The sequence below is a fragment of the Bactrocera oleae genome, chromosome 5 (genome assembly GCF_042242935.1).
Source record: "Bactrocera oleae isolate idBacOlea1 chromosome 5, idBacOlea1, whole genome shotgun sequence".
Classification (NCBI taxonomy): Eukaryota; Metazoa; Arthropoda; class Insecta; order Diptera; family Tephritidae; genus Bactrocera; species Bactrocera oleae.
Window position 1 is genome coordinate 35172653 of NC_091539.1, and position 26740 is coordinate 35199392.

Genomic DNA, 26740 nt, shown 5'->3' on the forward strand with positions numbered 1-26740 from the left:
AACTCATACTCAAGAATACTTCGAACTTATCTGTCAAAACAAATGTCTGAAGCGAAGCGTAGCAAAAGTTGTATGTGTATTAACCATAACTGTGCCATAAAATCTTATTTATAAAGCTACTTATTCTGATAAATTCAACTCATATGAACTCTTAGTATACACAATTTTAAATAAAAATGTGCTGTTTCTTTTGTTGGTTCAGGTACAAGGAAATTGTAGTTGGCGGTAAAATTATATAGTGTTTCCACCATATTATCAGGAACAACTGAACGCCCGCTCTATTGTCATATGTTATTTTAATAGTTCTTTAAATTTGAAAATTCCATTACATTCTCAAAATGCAAAGTATTAAATTGAACATAGGAATAAAATAAAAATTACAGCGCAACGGCAACACTGGCGGAAGTCAGCTTATTCATAATAAGCTGGTCGTATAGTCATCCTTGGTATAGTGAGTTAGTAAAAACAATCGATAATAATGTAATTGAAAATAAATTATTAATAGAATATATAATAGCTATTTTTGGAAACAAATTTATAATCAGTGAGTATTGATTTAATATCGGATGTCTTTCCAGCTTTTTGAACATTATAGTTTTATAATAAAACATATAATATTAAGATGAAATACGCCGCCCACTACCTTGGAATTTCGAAAACAATGTTTTACAAAGAAAATAAAACTTGGCTTTGCGAATGAATCAAACCTTTGTCTCTTCTTTATACACAGCTACAAATCAGGTATAACTTATATATATAAATATATGTATCGCTTGAAATTAATAACGAACTCCTTACAGTCGTAATTATCATATGGAGCACAACAGCTATTCAGACAAAAGACTTTGAAATATCAACAACCCCCGTTGACGCATTTGTTTTCTTAATTGTAGTAATTAGTGAGAGTACAATGACGTTGAATTCATCTCAGACCAATTATAATTTTTCGCCAGAGTAGTCGCTTATAAAGTTTGAACGAAGTAATTTGAAGGAAAACGGTAAATTAGAAGCATAAAAATGCCCTCGCTACGGCAAAAGGTCACAACATATTTCCGTCAATTAAGTTTTATTGCTGAACCTCGCGATAGTCCAAGAGGGGTGCATAAAACTTCAGATGATGGAAATTTTATTGTTAAATATTTAGAAGGACGCATGGAACGTCAGTTTATCCCTGGACCGCAAATTTCAAATGGACAAAATCCAACTGACCTGCCAGATCTTAAAATTGGTGTCTATGCGACTGGTCCCACCACTATAACTGCCGCCTGTACCGGTCCTGATGAAGGGCTTACTGGCATTAAGCGCTCAAAATTGCATTTAAGTGCAAGCTACGCAGACGACATTGACTTCATTGATACTACTCAGGAAAATGACTGCTTCGAGGTTCGAAAAAGTATTACCACTAATAACCGAAATCAAAACAAATTCAATCGATATGGGGGTACACCACGTAAATTAAGTAATAGTGCCATTACATCAAACAGTGATCAAAATGCAAATAAGCCAGCAGGTATCCGTTCACGCAAAAACTCCAGGACTAGTATTACAAATTCCAATAAAACTCCAAACCATTCAGAAAACATACCTACCGATATAAACACGTCAAAGGTATGTGATACCTCACAGAAACCACCATTGACAAATGCGGATAGCCAGAAAATCACGGAAAACGCAAACAAGTCGACAACGATTGTAGTGAGCTTAGTAAGCACAAAATTTACCACGAATGATGCAGCAAATGATCAAAATAACAAAAATATATTAAATTCGTCTTTGACGGATAATATAACAAAAACAAAGGTATTAGCAGCATCTGTTGATGTTAAGGATTCCAAAGAAAATGATACCAAGGACACTTCCATAGAAGTTGGTTGTTCCACAAAGGTTATATTAGATAATACGACAGAGCGATTACTTCGTGAAGCGGTTTCAAATCAAAGTGACGTAACCACTTGCAAGGAAATCAATAACTATATGGCAGATGCTATTGCTGGTGTATCTGATTGGCGAATGGAAACTGATTATGCCTATGGGATTTCAGTATCACTCTATGAAAACAACATGTTAACAAAAGAGCATATGGGCAGTCCTATAGCAGATTGCTATGGTATAGTTGTACGTGGAGATGCAGCAGCTATGGCGCTTGCTGACGGCGTTAATTGGGGTGATGGTGCGCGATTAGCTGCACGTTCGGCTGTACATGGTTGCCTTGACTACTTGGATCGTGCTATTTTCGGACTTGCACGAGAGTGTATGGCAACATCGACAACGGAGGTATTTATAAGTCTCCTACGTAGTTTGTGGGAAGGTCATGGCTGCATACTCGAAGTGGGTGGTTCTCTAAGTACACTAACAATAGCCGTAGTACTACCGATAGCTGATGATGGTAAATACGTTGTATGCGCATGCAATGTGGGTGACTCATTGGGATATGTATATTCGAAAAAATATGGCGTCCGTGAATTTACACAAGCATCACACGATATAACGTCAATGCGCGACATGCGCGATGCATTGGGCGCTCTAGGTCCTGCCGATGGTAATAAACCCGAACTTGGGAACTTAACTTTATCAATGACGATCATTGAAAAGGGTGATATTGTATTCTTAACGTCAGACGGAATTAGTGACAATTTCGACCCAGTTGTGGGAAAATTTGCTGAAGCGTGGACACCAGACGTAAAACTTATGCCAAGTAGTACATCACAAGGGCACCATCACTTAGCACCAAAAAGGCAAAATAAAAGTGCTTCATCTATTTATGCACGTTTGCATCATGTCCATCACAACCAATCTAGGAGCGAGACTGAATCACTGCCAACATCTCCAGCTAATGTACCAACGCGACCACCACGCACCAAAAAATCACCTTCACCGGAAGTTGTTAATGTGAGTACTGCAGCTAGTGCACCAAGTCGACCAAAATATATGCGTTCACATACTGTGATAGAACCAAGACGTCTTTCCACAGCTGGAGCCTCTGCTGGAAGGAAGCAGCATTTAGCTCCCAACATTTTACCAAAGATACCCAAATCAATTTCGGGCCTACCCTTAGTGACTGGACCACAAAGACACGCACTCACACTCTATCGTCTAGAGGATCTGCTGAGTTTTGGCATAAATGGAACATTTTCACCTTGTACATCAGCTCGTCGACTATGCCATTTATTAATTGATTTTGCTCGTATGATCACATCAGCCCGTAGGAAAACACTAGAACAACGTGAACTATTTTACAAATTAGCAACGGGTCCTGATGGCATTAAACGTGAAGTCGAACTTAACCGTATGCAGCACCGCGCGGCACGAAAACGTGTCGTAGATAGTAGCGCTTTTGCTGCTCTGCCTGGAAAGTTGGATCACGCTACCGTAGTGGCTTATACAGTAGGAATTGGGCGTAATAGTCGTACTAATGATGATGCCAGCAGTAAAAGTGAGCAAGTGAACGCTTCTACTTCAACTGCTGCAGCCTTATTGCAATCAAACAATTTTAATGAAACTAATTTTTAAAATTCTTTTAGAATCTCACAATTTAACATCACAAAATGTATACCTATGAATATATAATACCATATAGTGCTTGTAGTCTGGTATTTGAAAGGCGCAAAGGTTATATTTTCGCAACTGAAGGAATTAAGCACAATTGAGAATGATAGTATTATGTGACCTGCAGATTTTTAAACATATGGCGGATTTTATACCAATGCTTTATTTATTAAACATATATATAATATATACATACAATACTACATGTGGCTTGATGCAATTACCCGAGCTTCAAATGCGGCCAATTAATCTTAATACTAAGCTAAACCCATAAATTTTAATCGAATAATTAATTTACAATGTAGTTCGTGTTTTAAAGTGTCATATAACTCGAATAATTTACATTACCACAATTCAGTAAGATGCAGCCATTGCAAATATGTGAAGTTATATAAGGAGCATGTAACTATTTATAAAGAAAGCAGTTCAATTGCCAATGCAACACCATTTAAAAAGGTTGGAGTACTAGCATTTTAATACCCAGTGCCCAAAACAGTCCGTTACTTTGAAAATATTGAAAAATAATTGGAATGATATATATTTATTCTTTTTTGACATAAAAAAATATTTTTTCAATAAACTACTGCAAGATTATAAGATACAATACTAATATTGTTTGTTTTTATGCTAATTGAAATATCTTTTTAAATGTTAAATTCGTATAAAATTTTTAAATCTTCTCAGTTAAGAGTTTTAGAAGGATATGTTGCTGCTACATATTCTCTTCGTTGAAGATAAATTCTCTTTAAAAATGTACGGTGTTGCCGGATTAAAAATAGAAGATGATATCATACAATCTCGCATCATTCATATGGAATCGTATTTTCATATATATTAAGGTATTAAGTGTATTACTGTGCCTCCAAAAAATTTAAATCATTGATAACAAAATTAAGTTCTAAACAAATGTCAAGGTTATTGTGCCATTTCGTAAATCGATTGGTCGTTTCAGCAAAAAATTTTATACATCTGTTTTAAAATAAATCTTGTGAATGGCAACATCAATTTGTGTAGCCGTCAAACTGTCACTACCGCCAAAAACTGCAAAATTCATAGAATAGTTTCAATAGTTGTTTGTAAATTAAAAGTTAAATAAATTTTCCCTAACAACCGGAGCGGTATTCATAAAGCAACATGGATTTTAACTCATTGCTACAACAAGCACAGCGCTTGACCAATGAGACACAAAACTCTGAGGAGTTGCCGCGTGTTGAGCGTACAATTTCCCAAGTTTTGCAAGCGACCCAGGAACTGCACTCACGTGTCACTCAAACAGGCGCCCAGGATATACAAGCGTAAATCTCAATTATCAGATATCTATAAATGTTATCAGTATTATATTATCGAAATATTCAGGCATATTTTACTCGGCTCCAAAGGCATTGATCTACCAAAAATTTCACAAAAATTGGAAGCATTAAATGCTCGGAAAACCTTTGAACCACTAGATCCTATTGCGGACACCGACGTTCGTAGTTTTTTAAAGAACGAAAAGGAGAACGCTATATTGTCTATGATTGAAGAAGTTAATAGAAGTGTGAGTAATTGAATTTGATACATATTAGCAATAATTCATAAAAAATAATTTAATATTTTACAAACAGACATTTGAGGCTGCGGAAAAACGACGGTGGGAATGTGTGCGCAACGAATGGCAGCAAGAGAAAGTAAAGTTGCTTAATTCATTAATTGGACCCTCGCAGAATTGGATTGACATACAAAAACTGCCAGAGCAAACAGTTCTTAACGAGACCTTTGGCTCGCGTTCGTGCCTCAATCGAATTGTACGTACCAATGTTGAAATGTATTCAACAATTAATATGAAACTTTTAATAAATCTATGTATTTATTTATAGGAAATGGCATATGCACGTGAGGTATATGAATACAATACGGCGATCATTAAAGGTGCATTTCGACCTAATCTCGTGCAGAAATTTGCCAAGATTGCGGAAAGCTTCGAAGATCAAAAAGTTACTGAAATATGGGAAATTATGAAGTATATGGTCAATATAGCACCAGTTTCGAGAAATCGTGATCCCATACAAAATCGCGCACAAATAACACAGTTCATTGATCAAGCTAAAAAATATTTGGAGAATAGGTAATATGTGATTGAAACAACGTAAAGTATTTCTTAAAAGTTTTACCTCTAACGTGCGCCTTGCAGGTACAAATTATATATGTCAACTATCATCAGTAGTAATTTGCGTGAAGCGCAGCGTGGTGGTGTACCTAGCACATTTAATTTGGTTTCCTCTTTTGTGGGTCTGACATTCAACCAATCGAACTGTTTTGGTTTACAAGATGCAAGCATTGATAATAAACCCCTCTGGCCAATGGTGTATTACTGTCTGCGATGCGGCGATATGCAATCTGCGTTGCGTTGTATGCAAATGGGCGGGTAAGCCAACGGAGAAATTTTTTTGTAGTGTATTTTTAATATCTTATCGTTAATAGTGCCGGTCATGAGGATTTCATACAAGTGCTTGAAGACAAAATAAACAAGCCAGAGCAGAAGATAAATTCCAAATTGGAGGGTCAGCTCAAATTACATTATTGTAATAAAATTAAGAATTCCACGGATCCATACAAAAAGGCGGTAAGTACAACAAAGCAATTTTTTTTATAATTAATCAATTAAGTCGTTACCTTGCATTTACGTTTTTTCAGGTTTACTGCATAATAGCTGGTTGCGACATAAATGAACAACATTTGGAAGTTGCGAAAACTACCGATGACTTCTTATGGATTCAACTGTCCTTGCTACGCCCCGAATCCCATGACAATACCGAAGTGCTAACATACTCGGGTTTGCAAACAATAATACTCGAAAAATACGGTGAGAAGCATTTCAATGCCAGTGAACAACGTCATCTTTACTTCCAAGTGCTTGCTTTAACCGGACAATTTGAGGCAGCTATTGAATTTTTAGCGCGTACCGAGCAATATCGCACTCATGCAGTGCACATTGCACTTGCTCTAAACGAAATGTTCCTCATCGGTGGACCTCGTAATGTCCAAGAGCCATTGCGTAAGTAAATAATACAAAAAATGTAAGAGTTTACGGCAGTGTTTATATACTGCTTTGCTTTTATTTATAGTGTCTGTCGACATTGAAGACCCAATGCCAATGCGTCGCTTGAATATCGCCCGTTTGGTTATGTTGTATGTAAAAAAATTTGAAATTACCGACCCCGCCGAAGCGTTGCAGTATTACTTTTTCTTGCGTAATCTTAAAGATCCGGAAGGACGTAATTTATTTTTGGTTTGCGTCAGTGATTTGGCCATTGAATGTCGTAATTATGATTTGATATTTGGTAAAATGCAACCAAATGGCATTATGTCTGGGTAAGTTATACATCCTATGCCATATATAATATAATTTTTTCATCTCGCCTTTCGATTAAATTAGCGGTCTGTTCGAGCAATTCGATTGTGTTGAATTTGATACGCGCACAGCTGCTGGCATGGCTGCAGATGAGTTGGTGAATAAGGGCATGTTCGAGGACGCCATCAAATTATTTGATATTGCTAGCGTAAGCCATAATTATATTTTAATTGAAATTATTAAATTTCTAACGTGCAAATTATCCATATCCTTCCACAGATGCAAAATCAATCTTTGCGTTACCTGGCGATTCTGCTGTCCCAGGTCGTACATCAAAGTTCGAAAAAGGATTCTTTGCGTGAACGTCTGACAATTATGGCGGCTGATTTTAGAGAAAGAATGCGCGGTAATGCTAAAATTATTTAATTTAATATTTTTTCACAAATAAATTCCTTTCAACTTCCCTTACAGGCAATCGTATTGAGTGCGATCCACAAGTTATTTCCACCTTCAATTTGCTATGTGAACTGGTTTCATTCTTCGATTATTATCACGAGCAAAAATACCAATTGGCTTTAGAGGTACTCGCCAACACCAAACTCGTGCCATTGTCTATGAGCGAATTGGAGGAATGCATAAATAATTTCAAGCGCTTGGGTGGTGAGATTTGTAAAGTGTATCCTGATATATTATTGGCGGCAATGGATATTCTATATGCTCAGTATAAAAGTGTGAAAGGACGTGATACTGGCATTGTTGATACAGGACGTGATCGCGTAAGTGCAATTGAATTATAATAATTTTGAAGTAAATTATTGATTTATTTTCTTTTTATGCAGCAACTACAGCACTTACGTGAAAAGGCGAAGGCTATTACAAATATGGCTGCCACAGTACCATATCGCATGCCAGGCGACACAAATAAACGTCTTGTACAAACGGAAATATTAATGCACTGAATTTACAAAGTATGCTGCTTTTAGGTCTTTAAGAATTAAAAATAAAAAAAATAAAACATTTTACACGAAATAAAAGTAAAAAGCTGCAATGATTTTAATTTCTATATTTAAATGCAACGTCGTGAACCTTTATTTTATTATTTAATATGCATACATATTTGAGTTATGTATGTAAATGCAGTTGCGTGAGCATTACAAAGCGCATCCAAAACCACCAATACGATAAATTCCACATTGCGTATTGCATGTATGTAAAGAGTACACATTAGACAGTTGTATGTATGTTTTTTTTTTTGTTTTTTAGGATTATTAGGTGTTACACAACTAGCTGTTTAGTTGTTGCATAACATTGTTTGTCACACTGGAGTCCTCTGTGTGCAGAGTGTCTTTTCATAAACATAAAATATTACTTCCAAAAGTAATAATTCTCACAATATCCGTTACTTCAAGGTAAAAAAAATTGTGCGTTTAACTGTACGACTTATGTACTAAATTTTGATCCTTCCATACGCGTATAATATTAGGAATGCATAATATGAGTAAATTATGTATGAATTCGCATTTAAGCTCTCAAACTTTTTCCTTTAACCCATGTATTGGTATGATGCGCATACGGGCTCCTGATGCCGAACGTGTGGCGAAGACTGCTGCATGGCCAAACATTGCAAGTGGCATGAACGACATAATAGACGTCCATCTAAGGGATAGCAGCGTTTATCGGGCTCATCAGTCAACTGCATGCCACACTCTTCACAGATGTAGCAATCGACATGAAAGTCCTTATCCATGGAGACGACTCGTACTGTTTCATCAGTGCCCTCTACAGGTGTTATGCCTGGAAAACAGCAATTGTATCTTAAAATCACGTTGAAAAAAAGGTTTTTTAAATACCTTTGCCACAACTAGCGCATTTTGGTGCAAACATACGATGATAGTCATTTACACAGTAAATTTTATGATCCACATCCACCGTAAAGGGAACACCATCTAAACACTCATTGCAAATGCAACAGCGAAAGCAGCCGGGGTGATAAGATTTGCCCATCGCTTGCAAAATCTGTGATTTAGATATTAAAAGCATATTAAAAATAAAAAAAAATTAACTGAAATTGAACGACGAATGAGCCCCATACCATCTCCATTATTAAATGTCCGCATATTGCACACTTTTCTGCCGTTTGCTGGAAACCCGAATACTATAAAAAAAAAATAATATACATATATTGAAACCGAAAACAAAAAATAAATCTAACATTATACTTACCATATAGTCTTCCTCGCAATAAACGCGTCCATGCACGTTATAAAACGCCTTACCGCGCAACGCACGTCCGCAAGAGCAACAAATAAAGCAATTCGTGTGATACAAATTGCCCATAGCCTGACAAGCCTGACCAGCACCCTTCACTTTATCACCACACGTATGGCAAATACCTGTAAATAGGAATAGGAAGAAACATGAAAATAAGTTGTAGGTAACAACAGCATGCAATAACTTACCAAAATACTCGCCCTGCTCTTCGCTTTGTTCTATTTCTTCCTCTAGTTGGCGTGTGAGCTCTTCGATTTTGCGCTGGGCTTCGGTAGGACCGGTGGGACGTGGTGGTGTGACGCTATATGGTAGCAGATTTTTCGAGAGGCCTATAATGTAAGCAAATAACGTGTGTTACTTATACATAGACGTAAGTAGTAAGACGATATCCTACCAGTGCTATTTTGAGATGGTGTTGGTGATATGGATGATGCCACACCACCACCTGATGATATAGGACGCTGCGGTATAGCAAGTGGTGATTGTGTAAATTTTCGTTCGCTCATTGGCGAAATTTTGCGTGCACCAGTCAATATAGAAGCTTTATCTAGCTCACTGCCACCACTACTGCTGCCTATATAAACGGGCGACTCATTACACAACTTGCGGTAACCACTACTGCTTGAAGCGAGCGCAGTGGTGTTTGAACGTAGAGACTGTAAGCCTCCTGTAGGGCTTCTAGCTGGCTGGCGGTGCAAGTTGGCTGTCATACAAACATAATCGGAACTGTTGATTTCCTCAATGTAATTAGGATTAACAGAAACATTGATGATGGGGTGATTACTGGGAATGTGATGCTGTTCCAAAAAAATAAGGAATATGAAAAAAATAATAAAAATGGCAAAAGTTATGACACTTTTCGTTTATTTACTGTGTTTTTGATTGGTGTGTGCTGCAACAACTTGTAATCGTTACTGCTAGCTGTACTAGAAGCCAACGATTTTGCAGGCGATGTTTGTATACTGTTAGGGTGACTGGGCAAGGAAAGGTTGCGATAGCGCTGTGTAGGAGATGATAAACCGCTACCACCACCAGTAGCAGCGGCAGTACTGTTGGACGCTGCTGTTTTTAATGAAGAATTCGATGTACTACGCCGATGCATAGGCGATGCCAAGACAGCCGACATATCCAGTCCAGAATTGTCGCGTATATGATGTGGCGCTAGTGGCGTTACTATACCATTACCAGCACCGCTCAATTGTGGTGATATCTCCGCATGTTGATAAATAGTGGCAGTCGCCGGTGAAGCTTGTGGTTGTGCACGTTGTCCGGAATGTGGTATAATATTTTCATAGATAGGCGCCGTGTCAGCATGATGTTCCGGTACTGGTGTATGAGCAAAACGCCCACTACTGGTGCTGGCATGCATTATCATATATTGGCCGCGCGACGGATTTGCTGTGGGACTTTGAGGTTGTGCGCGTTTATGTGCAGATTCAAAGTACGAGTCTGTTGGAACACCAACCGCGCCGCCGCAAAATTCGAGATTTTCATATACTGGAGATTGTTTCGTTGATAACTTTTTTTCATACATGACATTGCGTCCAGTATACAGAGGACTATTGCCTGCTGTCTGACCGATCCCATTGGAAGCTGGTTGGGGAAGTGAAACATTGTTTATATTCGCATCAGCTGCCAACTGCTCAATTGGACGGGGTGTGGCATACTTAGAAGAAGCAATTATATTTGTACGCTCGTATAACTTATACTCCTCTGCAGATTGTTGCTGTATAGGAGTATTGCCTGCATGCTGTCGAATATAATTCGCTACTGCAGGGTACTTTGACGAGTTAAGCCCACTTTTATCCTCCCCCATTTGTAAACGTTGCATTGCTTCACTGAGGCTTTCATTGCGGCGTTGACCAGCCATCGATTAAACTCTGAAGTTCGATTTGCTTTGTTGTGCTGGGGTTAGTCAAAGTATTTACCTCAATACACCGGTACACACAAATAAATTCAACTTTACTAACTCATAAATTTATGATTGATTATGAAATGAACTACGATGGGTTTAATAAAATGATGACGGAATTCATGAAGGAATTTCCGGAATTTTTTAGGAGACAATGATGAATAATACGAAAGAAAGAAATGAAATCGCTCCTTGGAGTTGCCACTAAAGATGAAAAATAGGCTCCCAGCTTGAAGTTATGAAGAGTATTTAAAGAGAGTAATATTACAATAACAAAGAGAAATAACACCAGAGTTGCCATGAAAGAATAAAAATATATATATTTAGCATTTAAGAGGTTAATATTTTATTGTAACATTATTATATTATAATATATACAGTCGATACGTGCGCAAGTGAGGTTTACTCGTGTATGGGCTTGTGTGACCAGAACCCTTAGAAGAATAAACTCCCTGATCTGAATTTTTCAGCTCTGTTAGCCGTCCAATCGAGCATCATACAAAATTCAATTTGCACCTTCTCGTTCTTCTAAGTTCACTGCTTTAAAGCCGTCTTCATATCAATTTTCTCATTCTAGTATAGTGGCAAGTTGACGATCAAGTTTTAACAGTTAATCACATAATTTTGCCAAAAAAATAACATGCAATTGTCGGGAATATGAATATTTCATAATATATATGAATTGATATCAAAATATAAGTATATCAATTCATTACATGAAAACGGCATCTTGAAACTATCATTGATTATCTAGTTGCTTGCAGCCTAGGTCGAGCTGTCAATTTAAATCAATTTTGACAATAGTTTGTGTGATCAACTTGAAAGCAAATTCTTAATCAGTTAACGCACTCAAAACTAGCGTTTTTTGGATGTGTGCCAAACGGTAGAAAATTAAAATTTTGACGTATAAAAATGAAATTTTGACGTTTTTCTAACATATTCCTTTGTAGCCAGATCAGTCAAAATAATAATTTTTTGCATCTAAATTAAAACACCCACATTTATTAATATTAAATATGATTATATGTATATAATAAATAATATGTGAACAGAGAGATTTGATCCCGTTGTTGAAGATCACTAACAAAAATTGGAAAACAATGAAAATTAAAGAAAACGCGAAATTCAAATGTATGTAATGAAATCTTTTCTGATGCGATGGTTCGTAGTATTCATTTCCAATTGAAAATAATAAAAAACATTTTTTCACTTTTTAAGTAATGAATGTTTAAAAATTAATTTTTTAACATATCACAAAAATGGATTTAAATAGTTTATTCATATGTTTAACCAATACGTTATAATTAATGTTGGGTATTTTCATTTATATGCCCGAAAATTATATTTTGTCCGATCTGGCTACTATGGAAATAAATAATGTTATAAAAAACGTTAATTTTGTCATATTCAAAAATTGTACAAAATGTTATTAGTTTTTATTGATATAGAGAAACTAATTAACATGGTGAATTTTGCGAAAAAACAATAAAATTTTTAAATTTAAATAATTCCTGCTTCTGGCAATCCTGCAATTTACACATATTATGGGATCAAAAATCAACCCTGGGGAATTTCCAACTATTTATCGGATCGTAATATATATCTGTCAGCAGTGTTAATTTTCTGTCAGTCTTCATAAAAAATTAGTTCAGATTTCATGTTCTCAAATTTTGCAAAATCAGAAAAGTAACGCGACATTTTTAATATACATGTAACTGCTTAGTATCAAAGCAATTTAAAAAGGAAATATCATCTAAATCTATATAGCAGGTTACATAAAATGGATTTCGGAACTTTGCTTCATGTGGCAAAGAAAAATAGTGAAAACAGTAAAAATGAGGTAAGAATACTTTAAACAGCTGTTCAGTGGGTTCAATACCACCCAAATATAAGCAATTAAATAGTGAATAATACGTGGCAGGATCATGTATTATTCTTTAGGATAAGTTACTACACAATATTATATTTATTCGAAACTGAATTCCATAAAAAAACAAATCTCTTAACAAGTTTACTGGTTAATTCTGGTATATACATGAAAAGGCTCTGCATAATTGGTGGATTGTTTAACTTGCAAATCAGAGTATTTCTGATTAAACTGTCTTCTGCTTATCTCCATTGTGTATTTTTTCAATGTTCTGCTTATCTCCATTGTCTTTTTTCACTCTTATGCGTAACAATCGTATACAATGTGGAACCAAATAAATATTTTTTTTTATTGTCTAGGGTAAATATTATAGTACTAAATTCGCTCCACCGAAAAAAGAATCAAAGGAGAAAAAATTATCGACGAATATACAAAAGTTTTTACAAAAACGTGAGCAGGAGGAGCGTGAACGTGAAAAGGAAAAACAACAAAAACTAGCTAACTTATTGGCAATGCGAGATGAAAAATCAAAAAATAAGATAAGAAAAATGCTAAAAGTCACAAAATCTGCCAATAAATCGGTATTGGATGATGCAATAAATACAGATCACACAGCAGTTACGATCTCAGGACCTGACCAGCCCGATCAGGATGATTATGGATATGTTTCAAACGAGGCAAACGCTTTTTACGCAAAATATATAGAAAAGGTATATACTGTATATTCATTATTAATAAGTTTTTTGTACTAAAATCATCTTTATATAGGTGAAAGACGTAAAAGAGGACAAAGGCTTTGCACCAAGTAGACCCCAATCACTAAGAGACCTCTCAGGAACAAAGGAACGGGTAAAAGCTGCCATTACACGTGAAATTGAAGAAAAAAGAGGCTTAAAAGGACAGAGGATATCACATAGTAACACTAGTTTGTCTAGCAGTATTAAGGAACCCAGTGTAAGTCGATCAAGTTCTTCCAAACCTCTTTATGATCCCGAGGCGGAACGGCGTGAAGAGGAACGAAAAAAACGAGAAGAGGAACAAAATCGTAAAAAAAGTAGAAAACCACCACCGCCTATAATGGACTTTAAAGCTTTACTAAAATTAGCTGAGCAAAAACAGCATGAACCGGTTGAAATAGTTCCAGTTGTTAAGAAAAAAGAACCAGAACGTTTGTTGACAATGAAGGAGAAAAAGGAAATGGAGGAGCGACAGCGTGCTAAGGAAGCACGTGAACGCAGAGATCGAGAACGAGAAAAGGAACGCACACTTGGAGTTAGTGCAGGAAAGGAACGCCGAGAAAACGGTAGCACGACGTCGAGTGTACCAAACCGCATGGAACCAAATGGACGTATACCAAAATTAAACCAAACCAAGCCTACGCCTACAACGACAGCACAATCCTCAAGTAATAAAAGTTCTACTGTTAAATCTTCGACTATTGTTAGCGGGACTAATGGTATTAAAAAGCAACACTCTTCATCCGCATCGGCTTCAATATTATCACAAAAGGATACATTGAGTTCACATGTGAAGAGTTCATCTGCCGCAGCTATTTCTTCAACAAGTGCCAAACAATCTCATTCCGCAGCATATAAACCTTCGTCAGTTAGTACAAAATCGATATCATCTACCAGTGCCTCAGCCAGCAGCAGCAGCAGCAGTAAGAATCCTTATGGCAGTTCGTCGAGTAAGAATCCAAATAATGGTGCAACTCGCGAGTTTCCACCCCGTGATATGAAATCTGTGAAGCCGCGGCAGTTTCCTCCTCCAGATGTACAAAAGACGAGGCAGTTTCCACCGTCTAATGTGCAGCGCAATCGCGGCAGGGAAACAAAGAAGCTACAACCAAATAAAAGTGAGTTTTAAAATTTATATGAAAAACAAAACGCAGGCTCAAAATAAATCTTATTCTCACTTCATAGGACTGCGTATTGAAGATGATGATTCGGAATACGATTCAGAGATGGACGACTTTATTGACGATGGCGATGAAGAAGAAGATGTTTCGTCACATATTCGTGCTATATTCGGCTATGATAAACAGAAGTATGTACATACATTGCTACAAGAAATTCAACTGTTATTCGTCGTTATTGTTGTAAACGAATTTAGTTAATTCTATTTTCTTATATTATGTGTAGGTATCGTGATTTAGATGATGATGATGATGCTGCTATGGAATCAAACTTTGCGCAAGTGCAGCGTGAAGAATATATTAGCAAAAAAATTGGAATACAAGAAGACTTGGAGGACATGAAATTGGAGGCGATCGAAAAACGTCGCAAGATGTTGGCGAAAAAGCAAAAACTATAAGTTAACGCATAAAGAGTGCTTGAGTACTCGGTAAAATAGTTCGCAATAGCATAGCATTAATTATTATGTAACTACAATTTAAATTACACTCGGTTATTTGGTTGTTTTTACTGCTTTCCCCAATTTATACAAACTTTGTTAAACTTTTTATTTGTTTTCATTGTGAGAAATGCTTTGCTTTCAATTAGTATAATCTAGCCACAATATTTTTACATATTACTGTACATAAACATTTACATATGTACGTTTATTTAAGATTTTCGCTAAAAGTTTATTTGGATTGTATACGTAAATACAACTATTAAAAGTGAAAAATAAATTTTTGCAATTATTAACAGAAAAACGTCATTCATTCATCATTGTTGTGATTTAGTCCACAGGTATAACATACACGCACACGCATAAGAAGGGTTTATACAAATACATTAATGCACAAAGTGACAGCATCTATTGATGCTAACATTGTTAAGCACCTAATTATACATCAATTTCCAAGGAGGTAGGTTGTTTTTGTAATCTACTACTTTGTTTTAATGTATATAATTCTATTCGGATTACATACCTAATTGTCGTGGGAGCCGTTAGTTTGAGCTGATAAAATAACGATGGAAAATAAAATTGTTCTGTCAAAATTTCATTACTGTTAACAAACCAAATCTGTTGGAAGTTCGGCCTAGTTGCTGAACTATTGTGCATTTATTGCTATGTACGATTGGGCAACTCTGAGCTTATTTGCGAACATATTTGACAGAGAAAATGTCAAAAAGAACTGTCAAATAATTTACCTTTTCTGCAGCAGCAACGTATTCGTTCAACTTGCATTTTCCACCGCGTGTGCGTTTTGTGCTTGGTAATACATTTTCCTGCATTATTTTGTATAAATAAAATAAATGAATATTGAATGAAGTAATACAAATAGTGTTAGACTATTTCTGTAAGTAGACTAGTGTGCAAAGTGAGTGAAAATTTGAAGTAATATAATTTGCATCAATCGAACTTAAAAACGGGACTACATCTGTAAAAAAAACAACATACATTAAAATTGTGAATTAGAAAAAACTAACACCTGTGTAGAATAGAATGAGTGAGACGCGTGAACAGATACTCGGAGAAATTAAAATTCAGGGCGATTTAGTTAGAAAACTTAAAGCGGCCAAGGAAACCAAAGAAAAGGTAAGCTCATCACTGCAGCTATTTCCCCGAGACTCAAATCATATTAAATTGGTGTTATATTTGTTATCATTTTCGTATTCTTGAACCCATATTTAAGTCAAGTTACTAAAACAAAATACTTCAACATGCTTTATATGTATATATGTATATATTCGAAGTAAATGTATATAATAATAATTTGTACACATTTCGGAAATTAAAAGAATATTCGTTAATTTTTGTAGAGATTTCGTCAGATAATTAGAATGTCTTGCAAAAACCTTCAAAAAAAAAAAACTCTTTGCTTTACTATTGTTGGTGTTGTTAGTTTTTGACAGGGTATCTACTGTCTTCGGGTGATTCATTGCTGCAGCAGCATTGACTCGCGTCTACCATAATTAATAATGAATGTAATAGAGCGTTTCGTGCGGGGGGAGAGGGGGTTAGCCTGCTGCGCTTTGGTTGTGCAGACTGCTTGCCCGGTTACCTAAAATTACCACAAAATATACAATGTAAGTCTGTAGAGCTGGCAGATTTTCGTCAAACATTCACTTTCGAATCAAATTGGCCAGCAACTAAAATAAGTAATGACTCAGGCACCTTGTATATAATACTTCAGTGTAGTGCCATGGACCGGTTTGTAGTGTTCCGAAGCACTAAAGGCATTTTTTTGTTTTGTTTAAAAAAATTGCACACACATATGTATATCCATACTATGCTCTGCAAGCAAAAGTAATGTCGTTTATATGAAAACGGCGGTTACGTGTAACGGTATTGTGGGTATTAATTTTTAGGGGCTTGCCGCGTGCAGCGGTCGTTTACAAATGTTATTTCATGTTCCTAAACTGGCTGTAATTCTTGCGTCGATTACTCTTATACATATATATTTTTTGAACTTGAATGTGATAACTAACTGCAATTCTGCATTGGTTATGATGCTTAAGCTGGCGCTCCAATTACCTTGAAATGTCAATGCACATATTACAATATCTACATGCATAAGCACTTAGACGAGTTGCATCTTATTCTTCTACTAAACTGGATTTTAATCTTATTAGGGGCATTGGAATTTTCACATATCTACCTACATACATATGTATATTCTAATGTAATAAGACAGAAGATCACTATACACTATAGTGTAGCTAATTAGATGCTAAAATGTGTAAGCATACATACAAATGTATTTGTATATGCTCACACATGTTTTTTTTTCTTCTTGAATATATCATTCACTATTTCTCTAAATTATATTCTTGTGGAATAATTTTTTCAAAATATTTTTTTTGCAAATTTTTAGCTTACCTTTTAAATTTTGATTTTCAATAATTTTTATATTATGGGTATTCATAAACAACGTTTAGTTTTCTATGAAAACATGTTTGGAAATATTTATTTTTGTTATTGGAAACATACATATTTCAGGTAGGTATGTAGATATACATTTATAAACAATTTCTTAAATTTTTATCTCATGAAAAGAAAATGTTTAAACAAGGTATAACTAATAAATATTCAATCATATTATATTAAAGTGTTCCAACGCAGCAATTTGTGGCCGATGGAATGCAATATTTTAGAAAAAAAAAGTTAAATAGTCTCCCGTTTGTAGAATTTAGTCTGGTAAGGTAAAATAATAAAATTTTCATTTCATTATTATCTGGTACAGTAACTAATTTTTACACGGTCGTTGACTCATGCTCATATTACGGAATGTTTCAATCATATGAAATAAATTTTCTATTCCAATTGAATTTTAGCAGAGTACGAACGATTTCATGTATCAAAAATTAAACGCAATATTTTTTTTTTAATATATTTTGGTTTTAGGCGCACCATAATTTGTGTAAAATATTTCCTTATGTATCCTTTTTCAATTATACACACATATCTGATTACATAACACATCATCTTCATTCACACTATTCCATTCCATTAACTTCACGCTTAGTAATGCTTCATTTTCATCAATAAATAATTTTGCCTAATATGTTTGTAAATAATCTCTGTTGTTGTTCATACGCGTCAACTATTAACCGTAAAAAATAGCTTCGTAAGTTACGAATTTCTCTAAGAATATATTTGTTTTTTTCCACTCGGAGACAATTTCTAATCAGTTTCATTATTGTTGTTGTTTAGGTTTAAACAAATCGGCGCGTTTTATTAAATCTTTACCAAAAATTGTCCACACAAGATTATTCGAACTCATATTGAGTAAAATTTTGTAAACGAGATAATCAGTAAAACTATAGAATCCTATTAACGATTTAAAGAAAAAAAAAATGTTGCGTTCGATTGGCCGTCAAACTGCTTACTTAATTGGTCATACAAAAAGTCGGCCAATAATAAATTGGCCCACATTTGTGTGTACAACGTTCAGCGGCGAGCATAAATTCGGGCCCGCAGATCTGCAATCGTGTCGTCACTGCGCCACCAACTATAAGGTGGGGCAATTCGAAAGTGCTCCAACAAATCAAATTTCACATAGAAAAAAGAAAAGCCACACAATCAACAGCAATAATGAGACTGATGAAGAGGCATCTCTGCTAGAACAACAACTGGCGCAGGTTAGCTTTAGTACATCCATTAAATAATGTATACAATTTGAAAAACCGAAACTGTATTATTTTTTATTGGATTTCCAGATAGATGAAGAGGTAGCGCGTTTGCTAGCGCTGAAAGCGAAGCTCGGCGATGGCCCCGCAACGCCGCAGAAGTTTACGCTAAAGACGCCAAAAGGTACGCGCGACTATTCACCACAGCAGATGATGCTGCGGCAGGGCGTGCTGGATAAGATTGTGGCGGTCTTTAAAAAACATGGTGGCGAAGCCATCGATACGCCTGTATTTGAGTTGAAGGTTAGTGTGCGTCGATTTCACTAACATTTCCTTAATGAAAATGTTTGTTTTGTAATTACTTTTAGGAGGTGCTTACTGGCAAGTATGGTGAGGATTCAAAACTCATTTACGATCTCAAAGATCAAGGTGGTGAAATTTTGTCGCTACGCTATGATTTGACTGTGCCACTAGCACGTTACCTGGCTATGAGTAAAATATCTTCTTTAAAGCGCTATCACATTGCCAAAGTATACCGGCGTGATAATCCCGCTATGACACGCGGTCGTTATCGTGAGTTCTATCAATGCGATTTTGATATCGCCGGCACTTTTGATCCCATGCTGCCAGATGCGGAGTGCGTGAAAATTGTTTCTGAAGTGTTGGATACATTGGACATTGGCGAATATGTGATTAAAATTAATCATCGACAATTATTGGATGGCATGTTCGAGGCGTGTGGTGTACCTGCCGATAAGTTCCGTACTATTTGCTCCGCTGTAGATAAGTTGGATAAGGTAAGTTACACAAAACAAACAAATCTTCATTTATAATGTATTTCATGTTTATCTTTGTTGTTCTCTGTTAGTCTCCTTGGCTTGAAGTGCGTAAGGAAATGATTGATGAAAAGGGGCTGGATGCTGTCGCTGCTGATAAAATTGGTGAATATGTGCGTCTGAATGGTGGTATTGACCTTGTTGCACAGCTACAAGCTGATGAAAAATTGAAAGCTGTATCTAGTGCCGTAAAAGGCTTGGAAAGTATGCAGCTGCTGCTTAAGTACTGCGATGCAATGGGTTTGTCGCCAAAGATTAGCTTCGACTTAAGTCTGGCACGCGGCCTTGACTACTATACCGGCGTTATTTATGAGTGTGTGCTGAAAGCCGAGCCGAAGATTGTGCAGAATGGTGCTGATGCTGCGGAGGAGCAAGGCGCTGTCGGTTCAGTGGCTGGCGGTGGTCGTTATGACAACCTTGTCGGCATGTTCGATCCCAAAGGCAAGCAGGTGCCATGCGTTGGCGTCTCCATTGGTGTCGAACGTATATTTTCGGTGTTGGAAGCCAAAAATGCTGCAGCCGGCGTTAAGACACGCACCAACGAGGTAGAGGTGTATGTGGCATCGGCACATAAAGGCTTGCACGAAAAGCGTTTGAGCATTTTAAATAGCCTTTGGGACCAAGGCATCAAGGTAAGAGCTGTCTATTTTACTAATTACGATGGCATTTGAAAACTCAAAATTTTTGTGTGTTATTTCTCTAAAGGCTGAACACTCTTATAAACTAAATCCTAAGTTGTTAGTGCAGTTGCAATACTGTGAGGAAAACCAAATACCTTTCGCAGTGGTGTTTGGTGACTCGGAATTGTCCAAAGGCGTTGTAAAGTTACGCGAAGTGAGTACACGCAAGGAGGAGGAGATAACACTGGCCGAATTGGGGAATGAGATAAAGAAGCGTTTGAACAATTAAATTGCTTGAGCTACTACCGTGATAACTATAAGCAGGCTACAATAGATTGAATTATTTATTTATCACAAAATATAATTACAAGTAAATTAAAAAAATGCGATACAAATGGATAATATAAACATTAAATGAATTCAGAAATAAAATGGCATTTACTGGGCTGAAATTAAAAATTGTGTTGTTTTTTTCATACAGGGAAAACGCTACATCCATTATATACAAAAAATTGTAAAATTAAAAAAATAATAATCAAGAAATTAAAACAAAATAAAATTCAAAATAAAAAATATTTTCAATAAAAAAAGTAAATAAATAACAAATTTTAATAATTATATATTTATTAACATTTACTTTAGCAGTATTCGTTACAATATTTGTGTCTTAAATTAAAAATTTGAATATATTTTATAACAAAAATTGTAAATTTTATTGCAGCTAAACAGCAAAATTCACAAATACCCCAAAACCCAAACTACTGTGTAAACTAATAATATATAATAAAAAAAAGATAAGAACAATAAAGTGAAAAAATGCCGGAATATTTAAATGCAATGACCGGTCGCTTTAAAAATGTCAATGCCAGTGGTGGTGTTACAACGGTGACACCGCCTGCACCCTTCGATGCGAGCACAATGATCTACGAGACCATGCAACAAACACAACAATACCAGCCACAATATCCGCAACTAGAATTACAACCACAAAATCTTGGCAATGTCATGCCGAATGTAAATACTTTCGATTATATGGGTTATGCGCCGGTATCGGCACCGGTTCCCCCACCACCGGCGGTGAATGAGCATGAAATTGAGTTTCTCAACTGTCGGCCAAGACGCTACAAACGCACCAAACGCACTTATACGAAAAGAAAAAATAAAACTACAACTAAACAACAAAACAACGAGAAAACTACAGCAACAACTGGTGCAGCAGCAACAACAAATACCAAAGCAATGCAAATGCCGTCGATGGCGAATTCGCCGAACGTACAAATGAGCTTTAAGGTAAGTGGTTATTGAATTTCGATAATTCTAGGTAAATACCATAAATATCCGTTTGTTGTGTAATTGGAAAAGTAATCCGTCTTACCAAGGGATTGTCACCATCGTTTTGATCATCCCTTTTTATTGCTACTATTAGGGCCTTAGAGGTTTTTGGAGTTATTTACCATCTGATCAAATTTGACTCGGACTAAGAAAAAAAATGTTGAGCCAATAGAAGCATGCCAACGCTTAATTCAATTTTCCATTTACTTTTTGTAAGTCTCGGCTGGGCTGGCCTTCAGTGCATTCAGCGAGTCTGGTTTTTTGGGGTATCTCTCTAATTTCAACACTTAAAAAAAAAGGTTTACCAATTTAGGAAAAAAAAATGTCGATTCGGTTCGGGCGCGCAGCTTAAACAGACCAGTCCGCGTCAGATTTGATCGGATAGTATTTAGTCTATCTAAGATTGTAGAGACCGATTGGTTTCTCATCCATTACACTAGCTTACAGTCATTTTGTGACTGTGATGTTAGAGGCTGTTTTTTGCTAAAACCGAAAATGATAGTAAAAATTTCTTAACACGTAGGATTATTTGTGTTGTAGTCAAGTGGTGTAGGGGTCAAATCACCACCATTTGCTAAAATGACAAAAATAGCTATACGTGATGGTAAATTTTTGAACTCAAATTCGAAATCTGGACACCTCAAATACCCCCATAGACCTGTTAGTACATCAGTCGTAAGTTTTCAGTGCAAATTTTTCCTTCATATTTGTTGAGTAGTGTTATTAGCTTCTGCCTTAATAATTTAAAACTCTCATATTCATCCATCGGGCATATAATTCCAAAGACAGGCAATGAACAGCTTCGCGAACTCCTTACCTGTGAATCACTCAATGTAAGTGAAAATTTCGCATTCTAAAATTGGGTTAAATCCACGAGCTACACCTTTGTATACCTTTAGAAACCCACCCCCATTTCCCTATGATACGACCTCGTCAAGGTAGCTCGTTTCCTCTTCCTAACGTTAGATGATCTCGATGACAACTGATTTAGCTTTCCGCCAAATAGGGTCCGTTAAACGACACCATCAACCCTTACCCAAACAATCGAGGCTACATAACCGGCAGATCCGCTGACCCGAAAGCATTTAAACCATTACCATTGTTCAAGAGTATTTTATTATCAATTGTTGGTGGAGACATGTACCATTTTGTTAAAAGATTTTCAAGAACCGTATTTGCAGGCCTGATTCGAGGGGCATATTTAAGCCCAAAACTTGTAATTAAAAGATCATAGTAAAGGCAGTTAAGCTTCGCTCTTCATAGTTTTTGAATAATTGATTTTCGATTGACTGAGTTTTCGCTCCCAGGACAAAACCAAGTCCAAATAACTGATTTTATCTGAGCCGATATCTAAAAAATTTATTTATTACAATAGATGAGAGGTAATAACCGAAGGACTAGTGAAATTTTTGATATTTGTCAAAATGGCGGCTTCCCACAAAAAATTTACACTTCAGAGTGGCTTAAAAAATCGAAATTATTATCAAAAATCGAATTCCTTCCTTTCATTCATTACCTAACAAATATATCTAAGAAGATCGTGTGAAAAAATCGACCGTTTTGAAACTCTAAAAACAGTGTCGGATTGAAAATGGATTTGCTTGAAATTCACTCGGAAGTAAATAACAGAACCTCCGTGAAAGTTTTGGGACCCGTTTACACTGTTACAGTTAAAAAATCTTACAAATAAGAAAGAGCAAATTTTATAATTACTTTCTGCGATGAGAACAATTAACTTTCGACTTTGTCAGGCCCTAATTGAGGGCAATGTTTATCTTAAAACTATGTTGAAGTATAGTAATATTTAGATTGGATTTAGAAAATCCTAACAAACTACCCTTAATTTACGGAGTTCCCTTAGCTAGCTATTTATCAACCTTTTATCCTATTTGACTTTGTGCTTAAAAATCAACTAAAACTACCAAACTGCACATGCGCACCACAACAACAAAACACTGAACGCTCGCTAAGATGCAATGATAACTCAAAGGGCTGAAATAACTCATCCCTTTCGATAAAGCGATGCAATAAAATGTGGAAACGATTAAATAAATAGGATTAGGGAAAATTAACCGCCACGAGGCCATCACCCCATCAAATTTTCTGTAAATAAATTACTGCATTTTTTGTTTTTTAAATTTATATTTGTTATTTGAATTCCAGGTAACGAAAATGCACTGGCATAAATAGTGCATTTCGTTTTTTTTGTTCATAGCATTTATTTTGATAAAATGGCTAAGCTGTGCAGTCTAAATTTTATTCAGTTAAAAATACTTAAATGGTAAAAATACAAGAAATTTTCAAAAACACCAAATTAAAATAAATTAATTATAAAAATATCTTCCACTAAATCTGACTTTATATATATATACAAGTATATATATGTATATACCGATTTCTTCGCTTAAATGTGTATGTCATCGATTCGACAGAGATAATCCACAGCCCTCTCGACATTACGATCGCAAGCGATGAAGGCTAAGATCACCATCTGACGTTTGAAACCCATTCGCACCAAACGCGCTATATGCTTCTCCTCCTCCGGCGATATATGCATATTATTATAGTTGCAATGGTTGCACTGCTCATCCTCCGATTCCGCACTGCTTTCGTGCAACAGCTGCAGAAACTCACTCTCATGCTCTTTCAGCATTAACAGCAACTCTGGCTGAGTTTCATCGATACGTTTTATGACGTCCTGCAGCACGTTCGGCCGTTTACGCAAAAGTCGTCGCAGATTTTTGAAGTCTGGATCTTGTCGCAGAAATGCCAAGGCGTTCGCTTGGTTGAACTTCGTCTGCTCTGCTGCTTTAGCTTTTTGCAGATTTGCGGGTTGTTGCCGCTGTCGCTGTTTTGTTGTGGTTTGGTGTCCGACGCGCTCTTGCACCTGCTCTATAAGGTAATCGACAGCTTCGTTGGGATTGTTGAAGCAAGTGGCTAGAGCGCGTCGAACATCATCCTCATTGTAGCCCATAGCCACAATTTGTCGCAGTACGTGCTCATCGCAAACTTGATTTTGTGTTGATTTCTTCAAAATTTTTCGAGTCGTTCCACGCATTTTACTTGCTTTCTTCGTTGCGTGTAATCTGGTGGTGCTCAGCAAGAATTTTGTTGATTTCATTGTTTTGTTGTTAGTTGTAACTTTGGCTTTATTGCATCGACGTCTTGCTTGCTGTGAATCGGTTGATTCTATAGAGCTTGTTGAATCTCCTCTTTTATTATTGTTGGCTCGGCAATTCTTGTGCGTTAACGAAGCGCTTGAAGATGTCGTAATTTTAAATTTATTTTGTAGCTTATGTGTTTTCTTTGCTACGCTTTTGGTTGCCTTCAATTTGATAGAACTTTTCGCCATCAAAATTCTGCTGTTTCGCTTCTTTTTAATGTGTTTTATTCGGACTTTTCTTTGTTCATTCATGTCTCTTGCCATTCCTTTGTTATTTAATTCGTCTCCTTGATCCACGTTTACGGGCTTACGGGTTTGCCCAATTTTTTCTGTCATACATTTGTTCTTGTTGATACTGTTATTATTGTTGGTTGTTTGTTGGATTGATTCACCAGTGTTCAACGTTCTCCACGGCTTTCTTGCCATCACCAACAAAAACTTACGCTCATCTATGGAGTAAGATGAGAGCAATTTGTTGTCCTTCAACACGCGTCCAGCATAGAGGAGTTGTTGTCGTTCGGGTAGAAGATTTGTAACGGCGACATTGTAGAGTTTACGTTTTAAATCTGAAACTGTTTTCAAGCCGTAGGTGTTGATTACGAAACTCTTCTGGTCTAAATTTTTAATTGTAACTTTCATTCTCTTCTCAAACTTTTCACAATTGATTTTGAATTATTTAACCGAAATTGTTACAAAAAATACATTTAATAAAATTTGAAAATGTGAGTATAAACAATACAAACCAGGCATGGCTAAGCAGATTAATGCAAACCTATCACGAAGCGAAACATTGAAAACTCTGGGGGAAGAATATCGAAAATAGGGTTGCCAATTTAATTTACTTAACTTATTTTCCCTGCAATAACTGTAATTATTGTAATATGTCCTGTAAGTGGAGAGTTACTGGAGAGTAGATTATCCTATATTTGGTCACATTACTATTTATCGCCTTGTGATCGCTTTGCCCTTTTCAGCTGTCCGGCTTATATCTTTGCCTTCTTCGAAGTAGGTTCGCCGGATGAATATCATTGTTTCGACTGTTCTTTGATCTCTGGCTTTATCTATTGTATATTCATGGTCACGAAACGACTTAATAACACCTTACGTCTAATGTTTCATGCAGGTAACGGCACACGCGGTCTCATCAGTTTTTAAGATATCGTTCTGAAAATTTTTTTTTTTCCCCAAGAAGCCACTCATTTGCCGAACCGCCGATATCGGGCTACTATAGGTTATAACTGCCATACAAACGGATGTCAAAACTTTTTTATTAGTTAAGATATCTTCATGAAATTTTGCATAGATCCGAATAAATTGCACAGCTCCGACATCTACAAGTATAGCATTATATGCAATATGAACTATCCGATTCAAACAAAGTTCCTGTATGAAAAACTTTTTGATTTTACAAAATAACTTCCTCGAAGCTTAGCACGGATTATTGTCTAAGCTAAAGGTATAATCTCTAAACAAATTGTTCAGATCGGACTAGAGCTGCTATAGCTTCAAATCGGCCGATCTAAATTAAGATGAAGATCTTTTTATACCAAAGGGCTTAATATAACTTCGCTTATTCCCTATATGCAATAAGATTTTTTCCATATGTTTTCATTTCAAAACCTAACATCAATCGAAAAATGATTTTGATAATTTTTATTGTAAGTGTACGAACTCTGTTTATAAATGTATCTAAGAGGAAATTAAATTTTCATTTCTTTGTATTTGTCATCCTATATACACTTTGGGTGTTTCACAGCCTATCTTTACCCCTGCAAACATCAGCACTGACCTTCAAGCGTATATTTGAGCCTATACATGAGGATATGCATGCATATACTTATG

The 26740-nt window shown here is 36.1% G+C and overlaps 6 protein-coding genes across 8 annotated transcripts in view; 5 read left to right on the plus strand and 1 right to left on the minus strand.

Moving 5' to 3' along the window:
* Window positions 1–400: 400 nt before the first annotated feature.
* LOC138855615 (PP2C-like domain-containing protein CG9801) lies at window positions 401–4156 on the plus strand. 2 transcript variants are annotated; one of them, XM_014241741.3, is made up of 3 exons: window positions 401–480; window positions 579–741; window positions 801–4156. In XM_014241741.3, the coding sequence occupies exon 3, from the start codon at window positions 1018–1020 to the stop codon at window positions 3508–3510; it is 2493 nt and encodes an 830-aa protein (XP_014097216.2). In that variant the 5' UTR covers window positions 401–480; window positions 579–741; window positions 801–1017; the 3' UTR covers window positions 3511–4156. The 2 variants fall into 2 exon arrangements, with proteins under 2 accessions (XP_014097216.2, XP_014097217.2); XM_014241742.3 differs by having other exon boundaries at window positions 421–544; window positions 623–741.
* A 157-nt stretch (window positions 4157–4313) lies between these two features.
* On the plus strand, window positions 4314–7918 carry LOC106622532 (nuclear pore complex protein Nup93-1). Its single transcript, XM_014241744.3, has 12 exons — window positions 4314–4841; window positions 4903–5083; window positions 5151–5330; window positions 5403–5650; window positions 5717–5950; window positions 6007–6148; window positions 6220–6580; window positions 6651–6897; window positions 6962–7085; window positions 7157–7283; window positions 7349–7653; window positions 7717–7918. Exons 1-12 carry the CDS (start codon window positions 4681–4683, stop codon window positions 7834–7836), a joined length of 2430 nt encoding a protein of 809 aa, XP_014097219.1. The 5' UTR covers window positions 4314–4680; the 3' UTR covers window positions 7837–7918.
* A 10-nt stretch (window positions 7919–7928) lies between these two features.
* jub (LIM domain-containing protein jub) lies at window positions 7929–11273 on the minus strand. The gene is made up of 7 exons (XM_014241743.3): window positions 10020–11273; window positions 9543–9945; window positions 9337–9477; window positions 9101–9270; window positions 8970–9032; window positions 8728–8893; window positions 7929–8671 (listed from the first exon to the last, which is right to left on the minus strand). Exons 1-7 carry the CDS (start codon window positions 11016–11018, stop codon window positions 8421–8423), a joined length of 2193 nt encoding a protein of 730 aa, XP_014097218.3. The 5' UTR covers window positions 11019–11273; the 3' UTR covers window positions 7929–8420.
* A 1405-nt stretch (window positions 11274–12678) lies between these two features.
* Window positions 12679–15583, plus strand: LOC106622523 (protein SPT2 homolog). Its single transcript, XM_014241729.3, has 5 exons — window positions 12679–12900; window positions 13287–13637; window positions 13696–14782; window positions 14850–14973; window positions 15069–15583. The coding sequence occupies exons 1-5, from the start codon at window positions 12841–12843 to the stop codon at window positions 15238–15240; spliced, it is 1794 nt and encodes a 597-aa protein (XP_014097204.2). The 5' UTR covers window positions 12679–12840; the 3' UTR covers window positions 15241–15583.
* A 687-nt stretch (window positions 15584–16270) lies between these two features.
* HisRS (histidine--tRNA ligase) lies at window positions 16271–20862 on the plus strand. 2 transcript variants are annotated; one of them, XM_014241731.3, is made up of 6 exons: window positions 16275–16413; window positions 18532–18959; window positions 19038–19250; window positions 19316–19744; window positions 19816–20415; window positions 20489–20862. In XM_014241731.3, exons 2-6 carry the CDS (start codon window positions 18675–18677, stop codon window positions 20690–20692), a joined length of 1731 nt encoding a protein of 576 aa, XP_014097206.3. In that variant the 5' UTR covers window positions 16275–16413; window positions 18532–18674; the 3' UTR covers window positions 20693–20862. The 2 variants fall into 2 exon arrangements, with proteins under 2 accessions (XP_014097207.1, XP_014097206.3); XM_014241732.3 differs by lacking the exon at window positions 18532–18959 and having other exon boundaries at window positions 16271–16413.
* Window positions 16272–26740, plus strand: part of Bx (LIM domain-containing protein Beadex) — a 171345-nt gene continuing 160876 nt past the window's right edge. The window contains exons 1-2 of the mRNA XM_036371654.2: window positions 16272–16413; window positions 21125–21693. Of these exons, the coding sequence (XP_036227547.2) occupies window positions 21220–21693 (474 nt within the window). The 5' untranslated portion in view covers window positions 16272–16413; window positions 21125–21219. The remainder of the gene's footprint in view (window positions 16414–21124; window positions 21694–26740) is intronic.

What these genes read in the sequence shown, in the direction of transcription:
- LOC138855615 (XM_014241741.3), top strand. Translation starts at nt 1,018, where the DNA reads ATGCCCTCGCTACGGCAAAAGGTCACAACATATTTCCGTCAATTAAGT.
- LOC106622532 (XM_014241744.3), top strand. Translation starts at nt 4,681, where the DNA reads ATGGATTTTAACTCATTGCTACAACAAGCACAGCGCTTGACCAATGAG. An exon ending in CGTTGTATGCAAATGGGCGG is followed by an intron (nt 5,951 to 6,006) that starts GTAAGCCAACGG and finishes TATCGTTAATAG; the next exon opens with TGCCGGTCATGAGGATTTCA. An exon ending in CGGATCCATACAAAAAGGCG is followed by an intron (nt 6,149 to 6,219) that starts GTAAGTACAACA and finishes ACGTTTTTTCAG; the next exon opens with GTTTACTGCATAATAGCTGG.
- jub (XM_014241743.3), bottom strand. Translation starts at nt 11,018, where the DNA reads ATGGCTGGTCAACGCCGCAATGAAAGCCTCAGTGAAGCAATGCAACGT. An exon ending in GACATTTAATAATGGAGATG is followed by an intron (nt 8,894 to 8,969) that starts GTATGGGGCTCA and finishes TCTAAATCACAG; the next exon opens with ATTTTGCAAGCGATGGGCAA. An exon ending in ATGCGCTAGTTGTGGCAAAG is followed by an intron (nt 8,672 to 8,727) that starts GTATTTAAAAAA and finishes GCTGTTTTCCAG; the next exon opens with GCATAACACCTGTAGAGGGC.
- LOC106622523 (XM_014241729.3), top strand. Translation starts at nt 12,841, where the DNA reads ATGGATTTCGGAACTTTGCTTCATGTGGCAAAGAAAAATAGTGAAAAC. An exon ending in GTGAAAACAGTAAAAATGAG is followed by an intron (nt 12,901 to 13,286) that starts GTAAGAATACTT and finishes TTTATTGTCTAG; the next exon opens with GGTAAATATTATAGTACTAA. An exon ending in TTCGGCTATGATAAACAGAA is followed by an intron (nt 14,974 to 15,068) that starts GTATGTACATAC and finishes TATTATGTGTAG; the next exon opens with GTATCGTGATTTAGATGATG.
- HisRS (XM_014241731.3), top strand. Translation starts at nt 18,675, where the DNA reads ATGTTGCGTTCGATTGGCCGTCAAACTGCTTACTTAATTGGTCATACA. An exon ending in TAGAACAACAACTGGCGCAG is followed by an intron (nt 18,960 to 19,037) that starts GTTAGCTTTAGT and finishes TTGGATTTCCAG; the next exon opens with ATAGATGAAGAGGTAGCGCG. An exon ending in CTGTAGATAAGTTGGATAAG is followed by an intron (nt 19,745 to 19,815) that starts GTAAGTTACACA and finishes GTTCTCTGTTAG; the next exon opens with TCTCCTTGGCTTGAAGTGCG.